Source organism: Anser brachyrhynchus (assembly GCF_964034855.1).
Source record: "Anser brachyrhynchus genome assembly, chromosome: 1".
Classification (NCBI taxonomy): Eukaryota; Metazoa; Chordata; class Aves; order Anseriformes; family Anatidae; genus Anser; species Anser brachyrhynchus.
In genome coordinates this window covers 188,483,611-188,495,565 of record NC_137694.1, presented here as the reverse complement: position 1 = coordinate 188,495,565, position 11,955 = coordinate 188,483,611, and the positions used below count along the sequence as shown (strand labels likewise).

The 11,955-nt window shown below is 39.3% G+C and overlaps 1 protein-coding gene across 9 annotated transcripts in view; it reads right to left on the bottom strand.

Annotated features, from left to right (window-relative positions):
• N4BP2L2 (NEDD4 binding protein 2 like 2) overlaps positions 1 to 11,955 on the bottom strand; it is a 48,628-nt gene that overhangs the window by 28,017 nt on the left and 8,656 nt on the right. For 5 of the 9 annotated variants that reach the window (XM_080577424.1, XM_080577419.1, XM_080577420.1 and 2 more), the window contains 3 exons: positions 8,359 to 8,483; positions 3,635 to 3,723; positions 3,193 to 3,269 (listed from right to left, as the gene is read on the bottom strand). In XM_080577424.1, the coding sequence (XP_080433550.1) occupies positions 3,193 to 3,269; positions 3,635 to 3,723; positions 8,359 to 8,483 (291 nt within the window). Of the gene's footprint in view, positions 1 to 3,192; positions 3,270 to 3,634; positions 3,724 to 5,338; positions 5,689 to 5,718; positions 5,863 to 5,883; positions 8,332 to 8,358; positions 8,484 to 11,687; positions 11,939 to 11,955 lie in introns of those variants that run through there. The other 4 variants (XM_080577422.1, XM_080577425.1, XM_080577423.1 and 1 more) reach the window with 4 other exon arrangements.

Below are 11,955 nucleotides of genomic sequence, written 5' to 3'. Positions count from 1 at the left end.
GTCATACCACTGGGGTATCTTTGTGCTTTCTGAGAGGGACAGGGGGCATGAGTCCCCTTAACAATTTTCTAAATTCTGTAAGGGAGAAATCAACAAGGGGGACAAATAGGATATGCTGGAAAAAAGGTAGTCTATAGACAAATATTAAAAAAAAATCTAGGAGTTTGTGCATATTATTGCAACAGAGGAGTACCTATCAAGTTCACAAAAGCTCAAAGCATACTGTAGGTAGCACACTAGTTTCATATTTAGATTGGAAGAAGATTTAGAAGATTTTTAGATTGGGCATCTCAGAGGTACTCAGAATCAAGCGGAGCATTTCCCTCACAGATCTTTTTTTCCAGATGAGACAACATCAGAAGCTACAGCGACCACCACAAGAGGCTCACCACTTAACAGCTATTAATTTTCACATCCTGCTAAAGATGTCCAGGATCAGCAGCATGTTAAACTCATCAGCTAACAAGTCTTAACAGTTTTGATTTTATTCACAAATATGAACAAGGCTAATAGCACAGGAAAAAACCAACCCCTAGAAATACAGGGATTCTGTAAAGCACTTGACTTACATGATAAAGAAATGGAAAAGAAGAAGTCTAAATCCTTTTGTGCCACCCAGTGCAAGTACAAAGTTATATAAGATTCTCCCTGTCTCAGTACAGCTAGGAAAAGAAAACAACTCAAGTGCAAATGGCATAAAGTGCACATTCACCCAAAATTGAATGGACTTGAATGAGCAAGTAGTTTTTCTTAAAGAAAAAGGCAGGACAATCCAATCACCAGCAGCAGAATCCCATCAAGCACAGAAATTACTTTAAAAAAAAATTGAATGAATATGTTGTATAGGGTTATTTAATGCTAGGATGTCCTAGATTCACAGACTCATTCAGATTTGTAGAAGACCTCTAAGACCATCCAGTCCAGCCATTCACCTAGCACTGCGACGTGTACCATTAAACCACATCCCAAAGCAAATGTCCTCTTTGGGCATGTCTTCATTCATCTTTTGGCATCTTGGCTATACTGAAAGAACATAAAGCCATCTCACCCTTAAATAATAAGATATACCAGCTAAACCTCCTAACAGACAGTTGTACTTTGAAAGCTTTTGGGTTTTTTTGCTTGGAGCAACAAACAATCTATTGATAATAGTAAAGTTCTGTCACTGTTAAATGCTTCTATACTCGAAGAATCTTGCCATGTAGAGCACAACAATATATTGGCAAAATAATCCTACATAGGCATTACTACTTTAAACAATCAGCAAGAGTTCGATGCAGTCAATGCCAAACTGCAGTTTGACAATCACACTGAAGGAAAATGGGGTACACTAAACATGTTGTGTATCACTTCTGTGTATATACAGACAGCACGTAACTTTTAATTAGGAAAACACCACCTGTCCCAAAATGCTGATTACACAGGATAATTATTTCCCAAAAGTCTGAATCAAATGCACTTACTTTAATGTTCTGTTTCCTAACTGACCAGCCGCTCAGAAAGCATACAAGCACAAAACATAGTAACATTTCATCCAACATTCATTAAACACATCAAAAACATTTCTCTTCTACCAATCATTTTGCCACTTATTTGTTCTGACCTGCAGTTTCCAGGATATCCTAAAAATTGCATCTGAAAGTATAAAACCCTTTATATGAAAGGTCTAAATGCTATGCAAGATGTCTCAAGCACTACCGCGAGACATACATGTGAAATCAAGATGTTTTCACAAGTTATGTGCACAAAACTAAACTAAAAGCAAAATCACACATGAGCGAGTCTAAAGGCAATTTGTACCTCATTGACATGCTGGAAGAAAAAAAGAAAGACTCTGAAAGCTATTCCACACTAAAACATCTGTCATGTTCTTGACATCACGAATTCACCATTCAGCCAGTGTTGACCCCGTCTCTCTTCCTTTCAATAAGGCTTTTCATAGATTTCTGAACACTAAATGCTATGGCAGACGCAACTCTATAAAAATGGTATCTAGAAACGCACCAGACTGCTAGAATGTCACCATATTATAGTACCGGATGAAAGTTAAAAACAAGATTCAGACCATGTGAAAACATGCATTTTCGGGAAAATTTGAGTCTTTCTCAAGCAAAGGAGATCTCACAGTGAACATCTTAGAAATGTCTGATTCCCAAGACGGCTTTCTGCCTAACGTAGCAGTTCCGCACCGTAACTAGAAAAACTTAAAAAAATTCATCCAACAGTGAGAGAACTCCATCTCTAAGAATAAATTAGCGTCAGCTTAGGAGAAAAAGATGACAACTTTAAAAGATTTATAGAGAATGCAGAATAAAGTCTAAGTAAGTAATATATGTATTACACAAACATACTTGGTGGTTTGTAGGGGCTATTCTACAAAGCTGAAACAATGACAAAAGCCAAGTCAGTTGGAAGCATGTAAAATTACAATCAGCAAGAGAACTCCTTGGGATCAACCGTGAAAGCATTACACTGCATTTCAAACACAAATTTCCCTAAGTGGGGTTGGTACCTCGCAGATTCCTAAAAGCAGATATATATACCTGAGCCAAAAGAAAAGTTAACCAGGAATAATAAACAACTTTCCAGATGCTCTCACAACGCACACGACCAATAACCAATGTCCAACAGTACTCTACAACAGACCCTCTCAAGACTGGGAACAATTTCACAAAATCCTGCAATAGAACCACCTAAAACACAAACTTTCTTTTTAACCTTCACTGATTAGGAACGGACTACTATTCCCTGGCACTAAGACATCCAAAAAAGTAGACACAACAAGGCACTTATGCACTCTTAATTGAATGCATAATTTCCCTTTGTCTTCTATTTCTTGTCTTCAGTGTTTTTTAACAAAAAGTTTCTCAGGATAACTTAAATCATTCAATACAACAGAAGCACAACACTGTTCAATCACTTTTTCTACTCGCATGCAACAAAGTTTTAATACTGACTACTTTGGGCTAACAAGACAGGACCTCTTTTGATATCCGTAACACTTCTATTTGAAGGTACAACTCAAAATGCATACTTAAATAAAATATATTTTCTACTAGTAGTTACACATTTGAAAAAAATAAGATACTGGATAAAATATAAACCCCTTAAATATATATATAAACGGGCAAATCTGTTTGTCTGTGTCTCATATACATACAAGTACAATGATTTCTGTAATATAAACCTTACTTTTCTAATTCTTCAGGATCAAACTTCCACCAAGTATCTGGCTCGTGGAACTCCACTCTGTATCCCTTTTCTAGAGCCTGCAGCAAGCAAAGAAAAATGTTTCATATGAGTATCATAATTATATAAAATATGAATAGTAATGACTATAACAGGTTTGTAGACCAGTATAATAAATGGATGTAGTTAACTCTACAATAGTAGCACACTGAATTTCACTTGCCCCCAAACCTGTCTTAGCTTTCACTCCACGCTAAGCAGATTAGATCAAGTCTGTCCTAAAACTGTTCTGGACTATTGCCAGTTACTGATTGTATCAATAAGCTGTCTCTCTTCGGAAATTTGAGTAAGGAAAATGGTCTCACACAAAGCAGACCAGCTTATCACATGTGAAGGTAAATGTGCGAGGTTGTAACAGATGGTATGATTTCACAACAAAACCTACCACTTCCACATATGGTTTCATCTCCCAGGCTTGAGTATTAGTGTTGTCTATTATAACTGGAGATCTTCCCTGCTCCATTGCTTGCTTTGCTGCAATGAAAAACAGTGCACGTAAATAAGCAGTTATGTAATTCAAATTAGTGCATGTAAATAAACAATTATGTAACTCAAATAAAATGGTGAATGCAAGAATTGTTTTGCAATAGTCTGACTGAAACACACTGTTCTAAGAACAAGATTCAAAGTACTGAGAGGTAGAGATGGAAATGGAAAGTAGTAGGAGCAAAAAGGTAAGAAAAATGAAACCAGGAACATAGAAACAAGGTGATGGTGAATTGATACAAAGGGATAAACAAGAAGCGTAAAGTCAAAGCCACGCAACACAGTTGCTCAAAGTATGTGGCCTGCCGAGCGTTAATACAGAGATCACCAGCACAAAACCATATCCAAGTTCCAGCTTTACCAGCAGCACATGGTACATTCATAACTGGGAACTGTGGTTAGGTATTGCAGTTCTTCCCCAGCAAAATGCTAAGAAATATGTAGCCTTCATACAAAGACATCACACATCCTGCTAAATCAGCATGACTGCAAATGAAGAAGGATCACCTTTTGGTGAATGTTCTTGAACATACCAAGTGGCCACTACTTTACATGAGCTTCATTTTTTGGCTGTCCAACTTAAAAAGTTACAAATATCATTTAGAGAAGTGATATGAACTCATATGAATATGAAGACAGTGAAAATTTATTCTGAATATATGAAGTTCTATTACTACTACACATCCCGAAGAGAATGTCTAAATTGCTAAGTCTGGCGTCCAAAATAGGAAGATATTTTTAGCAACTGTGTCTCAGCTTGCCAAAAAAAAATCAATTTAAAACCGCTAGTCCTCACAAGAAAGTTAAGATGATGAACCAGATGAAATGAATGAAATACCTTAAAAGCTTAAAACACTGAGATTACCGTCATACAAAAAAAAAGTTTCCAGGAGAATTAAGAATGTTTCAGTAAACAGAGTTAAAATAGTATATATTAAATGAAAAGTTAGTAACAAGTACTGAGGATTATAAAAAAATCCAAGACATCTGTTAAATACATGCCCATTCAGCAAATAGTGTTCAGTTTGTACACTGAATAAAGAGGAGATCCGAAGGAAACAAAACTAACGAACAAACTAAAAAACAACCCTAAGTTATTGTAGAATTATTGCTGAGAAAAAAGTTATTGTAGATTTTTCTTGATGGAATCAATCCACACAATAGGAAGAAACTACATAAAAAGAGTCTGGGAAGTAACTATGTAGATGGTAGGGAGAGAAAAAGCAAATATAAAGTATGTTACAACAGAGCACTAAGAATCAGTGGAGAAAGCCATAAAAACTGAAGAATATATTGCCCTGGTTTCATTAACGTTGCACAAATGATCTTTCTCAGTGTGGTGGTTTTACTCGGGTGGGCAGCCGAGTTCCACCACAGCCGCTCTCTCACTCCCCTCCTCAAAGAGGAAGGGGGAGAAAATACAACACAAAGAGCTTAAGGGTTGAGATAAGGACAGGGAGATCGCTCAACAATAAACGTGACGGGCAAAAGAGACTCAGCAAAGGGAGATAGTAAGATTTACTGCCTATTACTAACAAGCTAGAGAAGTGAGAAACAAAGGAAAGAAACCAAAAATGCCTTCCCCCCATCTGCCCTCTTCCACCTCCTCCCGAGCGGCGCAGCGGAACGGGGGAATGGGGGCTGCGATCAGTCCATAGCACTTCATCACCACCACCCCTTCACAGTCACTCTCTGCCCCTGCTCCCCATGGGGTCCCTCCCACGGGATGCCGTCCTCCCCGAACGGAGCCTGCGGAGGCTGCCCACAGGCCGCAGCTCTTCAAGAACTGCTCCCACACAGCTCCGTACCACGGGGTCCATCCCCCAGGAGCAAACTGCTCCAGCACGGGTCCCCCACGGGCGGCAGCTCCCCCCAGACCCCCTGCTCCTGCGTGGGCTCCTCTCCACGGGCTGCAGCTCCGGCCCGGGGCCTGCTCCTGTGGGGGCTCTCCATGGGCCGCAGCCTCCTCCAGGCCACATCCACCTGCTCCACCGGGGGCTCCTCCACGGGCTGCAGCGTGGAGATCTGCTCCGTGTGGGACCCGTGGGCTGCAGGGGGACAGCCTGCTCCACCAGGGGCCTCTCCACGGGCCGCAGGGGACTTCTGCTCCGGCGCGTGGAGCACCTCTCCCCCTCCTTCTTCACTGACCTTGGCTCCTGGCAAGGCTGTTTCTCACTCCTCTCTCTCTCCCAGCCGCTGTTCCCCAGCAGTTTTTTTTTCCCTGTCTTAAATATGCTCTCACAGAGGTGCAAACAACATCGCTTATTGGCCTGGCTCTGGCCAGCGGTGGGGCCCTTACCTAACATGGGGCAGCTTCTGGATTCTTCTCGCAGAAGCCACCCCTATGGCCCCCTGCTACCAAAACCTTGCCACGTAAACCCACTACACTCAGACATGAATCTAGAAAAGAAAACTGACAGGCTGTCAGAAGCAAGGGAAAAATCCTGAAAGAGGCAATTCAGAAAAAATTCACAGAGGCAGCAAGAAAATAGCCAATTTGGTAATGAAGATAATGGGGACATAATTTACAAAAGCTTTCGAAGAAAGATTGAATTACAGCTACAACTACCTTAGATTATTCTCCTCTCTTATTTTAACTCTGGATTTTAGTGCTAGAGTGCACAGTATGCTGATGTAACTCCTTAGGTAAAGTTTTGTTTAAAAGGGAAAAAAAAAAAGGTAACTGATTAGTCACCATCAAAAAAAAAAGCAGTTAAAACCTAACTGGACCCGTCAAGAACATTACAAACATGTTAAAGGTAGCCACAGGTTACCAGTAAAAGGATGAACTACAGTAAGAGACGCTTAACAAATACAGAAAAGTGAACTTTAAGGGCCTAAAACCCTGTAAGAGTGAGACTGATTTCACATTTAACTTCACAATGGCAAATTAATTCTAACATTTCCTAATATTTGTATAGCTGACCCAACAAGCTTCAAATTAAATGCATATGTGCTTTAGTATCAAGGACATGTTATTCACTGTCTTGTAAAAAAAAAAAATAAAGGTTTTAAATTCTGTTCATATAAAATACGTTTTTCCTAATGGGTCTCACTTTTAACTAATTTTTTCTCACAGATACTGTATTATAGATTCACTCCTCCCCACCCCAAAAAGAGAAGGAGGATAATTTTAAATGAATAATTTTCTTATTAGTGAAAAAAGGAAATTCTTGCCTTCTCCATGGTTCTGACATTAGAGCTATACAGCTCTAGGTAAGTATTTCATCTTATGAATGTTAGCAAACATATAGATAACCTATGCAGCTGACATAACCGACATAAAACTTCAGTCTAGACCTAATCATCAGAAAGGAGTCCTTAGCATCTTTTCCCCTGAAGTTATTTCATGTATTTCAAGGATCCACAAAGAAATGAAAGCACAGGATCCTGAAGTACTTCAGGACAGAGACTTCTGCAGCAGAGGCGTTCTATGCAACAGGGCACAGCTGTTCTTGTTCTAGTTACCAAAATCCCTGAATGATGTAGCGTTCTGGTTATCAAAAACACTGCAGAACTAAATGATACAGAATTGGACAGATCTTAAGGTCTAGCCAGAAACAGCCAGAAGCCACTACCAAGTGAGATCTGTTTGGCGGTCTTGCATTTGTGACGTACTGAGACCTCTCATCGGGAAACTGCTGTTAGCAGCTCTTTTGCTCCTTTGACTTCTACAAGCAACTCCATTTCAAATACTTACTATTGCTGCACTCCAACATCAAAAGTGCTTTTTTACAATTTTTACAGTTCTAATAATTGCTCTACGAAATTCTTGCACTGTTCATTCATAAATTTTCCCCAGCGTATTTTTTTTTATTAGGGTGAGGATGTGGAAGAAAAAGGGAGAATATTGCTAATTCCTATCCTGCAGATTCTTTTCCTTGGATCTCCATATCTTTTGATGCAAAAAAGGATTCCTCTTATGATGGGAAGGAAGCTTCTGTCTGAGACACTAAAAGCAGAGAGATTAAGCTGCGTTCACAGGCAATGGAGTTGCTTGGTTTGTCCACTCTTTGGAACAGATCAAACATATAATGAGATTTTACAATGAGAGAAAGAGTGAGAATCAGTCTGTCCCCTATCCTTTGTACCCCAGGTACCTATTCCTTTACCAATTAAATCAAATCCTTGTAGACTGCTAAGTATTTAGAAAGATATCTTATCAAAGCTGTTAATCTACAGAAGTATACTAGAATTTTCCTCAGAAAAACTCTCCCATGAATCTTGGATGAACCACACATCAGGAAATATACAGGAAAAAAAAAAAAGGATATTCTGCTGTTGCCAGCATTAAAAAGGCTCAATTCTGACATCTGGATACTAGTATCAAATGTAACTAATCAGCAGGTCATAGCACAGAAAAAGAGATTTTGTTCTTCTAACTCTGAACCTTCCACAATTTCAGAATCTAATGTAAATATACATATATACTCATTAAAATGTAACAAAAATTTAAAATACATATTCTCCTATACTTATATATATATCTACACTCCTATACTTACACCTTTTTTTTTATATATGCTCCTTATCAGTCAGACCATTAACCCATGCATGTCATGCTATATTTTTATCCTCTAAATAAAAACATAATTTAATAGAATTCCTTTAATGCATTCAAACCTCTCTTCTGGTTCCAGTCATGGGCATCACCAAGCTGAACGACATTATACATATATCCATCTTGTTGACGAAAATAATCATCGGTGCTGAGTACAATGCCATCACAGCTTTCACCAAGCAGAATACTGTTGAACAAAGGTAAACACAAAAATATTAAAACTTTTATTTTTCAGACAGAAAACACGCACACAAACAATATAGCTAAAATATATTTATCTGTGCCCCATTCCTGAGCCTCTTGCAAATGTCAAACTATAAAATGGTTTATAAAAGTATAGTTATGAGTATTTCCAATACAAATTCCCATTTAAAGTATATTTTCCCCCCCTCTCAACTGCTCCCCTCTTTGTTGTTTTTTCCTCACCATCTTTAAAAGAAGTTTGTAGCCACCTACTTTATGGTTCTATTACAAAAGGTTCTGAGCACCTCATGGTCATTTATTGCATTTACTAACATTTTCTATATCAATTCTCATCTGTAATTATCTCTAGGAACCAATCTGACCATGGAATCTGGATACAGCTGAGAAATGAAGCGGATGCTTAAATCCTTCTCCTAAATATACCCTCCTCTGATCTCTGTCCATGCTACCTGCAGATACAATATGTGTTGAACATGAACAGCAAAAGCAAGCTACTCATGTTTACAGCAATTTCCCTGTTCTCGGGGAAAAGTATAAGATCATAATAACCTTTCAGCATTGTCCCACTAATGAAAGTCAGGAGTACAGGAGAGCATGTGTGTTTCTTCAATATCCTATACTCTTTTATTCCAGCTCTACGTTTTATCCCCCAGTCCTGGCCACAAAAGCTTACTCACATCCACATTCTCATCAACGGAGAGAAGCCTGGCATCTACAAGCCACTGGCATTCACTATACCCAGAAGAAAGTGACCTTTTCTCATTTTTTTTTTCCTATGCTGCTTTTCTGAAACTTTAGCAGTTGAGCCTATTCAAGGAAAAGCCCAAAAAGATGACACAAGAAAAGTGGTTCAGGATCAATGCAGACCACCCCTGGCAGAGCAGCAGCTCCATGGGTTAACATGTCTTGCAGAACTGTAGTTTCAATAAAGGATGACAAGAAATTTAAGATAGGGTTTTTTCATATCAAGGAAAACCTTGTAAAACTGAGACAACAGCACAGTTCTGTTTAAAGTCAGATCTACAGATCCACAGTCTGATCTCCTTGACAGTTTTTATATTCTATACTCTATTTAAATTTGTAAACAGCCAACAGGCACTCAGCACCCCAGAGCATTTCCAGCCCATTGAAACACTCAGGTTCTGCTGCCCTATGGAAATTTAGGCAGCTACTCAGACTGGGAAACAGGCAACGTACCCAAAGGCTACAAAAAATAAACTGTATTAGCATTATGTGTGATGTGCTGCTGCTGCTGAGGTGCCAGGAAGGGAAGAGAACTGGCCAAATTCCAAATAACCTGGGGGAATAAATGGATGTTAGTTCTCAGTCACCAAGCTTTCCCATGAATAGCTGCAGGAAGAGCTACTTAAGTTTAATTTCACAAGGATTTGAGATGTTTACGTGGCAAAAGATAGCAACAGTAGACCTGTTAGAGACCATAGTTTAAAGCCTGTGAATGGCCTAACATTACATCAGTTACAAAGCTAGTGATCTTCATTAAAAACTCAAAAGGAAAAAAACATCCAGTTTTGCTTAACAAAAAATAACCAACAAAACACTGTACTGTATATTAATTAAATTCCTACATATTTATTGTCCTACAATTAAGTTGATGATTATTTTTGCTTTTAAAACACAGATTTGTAACAAAATTAAAATTACTGGGGAACGGAAGAATCTATGAATAATGCATCTGTCAAGTAACATGATCAAAGAAGCACACAAGCTGTTTTTTTTTTTCCTTTTTGCTTTTTCTCTTTTCCAGAGTAGAAGTTTCCCTCAGAATAAAGAGCAGTGCTGTTTCAGAAAGCAGAGCATGATACACCAAAAGTACAGCCACCTTGTTGGGATTGTTCAATATTTTTGTTAGAGTCTTTGCCTTTTGGTAGGATGTATATTACACTGGTTTAGGAGAGCACATAAGGATTTTTTTTTTAAGCAGATAAAATGGCACCAGTAACTCATACAGCATAAAAAATAACTTTTTCTTTTTAATTGATTCCTCTGTTGTATGAAGTATTTAACAGGAATTTGTATTCATTAAGTAACCTCACCATTATTTCTTCACACATGGGCCAATCTTCTTACTCACAGTATTCTACACCTGTTGTTAATAGTACCTGAAACAACTAGATCCATCTTTCCCACTCACTTCTTGGGTGCTGAATGCATGTGCATATTACAGAGTAAGGACCATGTGCCCTAATGGCCTGGTTTCAGCTAGGATAGAGTTAAATTTCCTCCCAGTAGCTGGTATGGTGTTGTGTTTGGGATTTAGGATGAGAATAATATTGATATCACCCTGATGTTTTAGTTGTTGCAGAGCAGTGCTTACACCAAGCCAAGGACTTTTCAGCTTCTCGCTCTCTCCTGCCAGCGAGCAGGCTGGGGGTGCAGCAGGAGCTGGGAGGGGACAGACCCAGGACAGCTGACCCCAGCTGGCCAAAGGGGTATTCCATACCATATGGCGTCATGCTGAACAATATATAGGGGTGGCTGGCCGGGGTGGGGGGCCGGCTGCTCGGGGATAGGCTGGGTGTTGGTCAGCAGGTGGTGAGCAATTGCATTGTGCATCACTTGGTTGTACACAGTATTAGTAGTAGTACTGTTAGTAGTGGTAGTATTTTCTTTCCTATCCTAATAAACTGTCTCTATCTCAACCCACCGGCTTTCATTTCTTTCTGATTCTCTCCCCCATCCCAGAGAGGGATGGGAGAGGGTGAACGAACGGCTGCGTGGTGCTTAGCTGCCGGCCGGGTTAAACCCCAACACCTAATCACAGAGATAACACAGCTGTGACACGGTTCCTCTGCTAGCTGAGTACCCGCAGGCACACCCCTGCAGCTTCCAGGAGCCTGACTGCCCAGTTTCTGTAGGGATATATGTGAACTGGTGAATCAAGGCGCAGTGACTAATGGGGTGTTCATTTGTGTTTCTAGGAACTGCTCAGCATTGTGTAGAATAATTCGCTTACTCAAATCCCTCTCTTGCATTTTCCAGACTTCAATAAAGAAACACTGTGACCATGGTTTGGCAATCTTGCAAGTCCATCAGCAAAGTTTATTCTTGAAATATTTTGTTATGGTTCCTCAAAGCTCAGGATACAAAGCAATTTATGAACCTATAGAACCAATGTAACAGATGTAATACACTAAACTATATTTGCAAGAGTAATCCTGAAACCAAATAACTGGAGAGGCAGACTGACTACCAAAGAGACCAGAGGAATGAAATCCTCACCCTTTCAGTAAAATTTAGTAAAATTTTAAACACAAACACACTTGTCAACATCATATGGAACAATTTACACACTTGTAAGTTGTAAGACTTGGAAATAAAATTTATCCAAGGCTCATGAACTCAAACAGAAGCAACATGAAGCACATCTGTGCAAAGAAAACCATTACTACCCAACACCATGAAGAGATGGTCCCAATTCTGCAAAACAGAGAAGG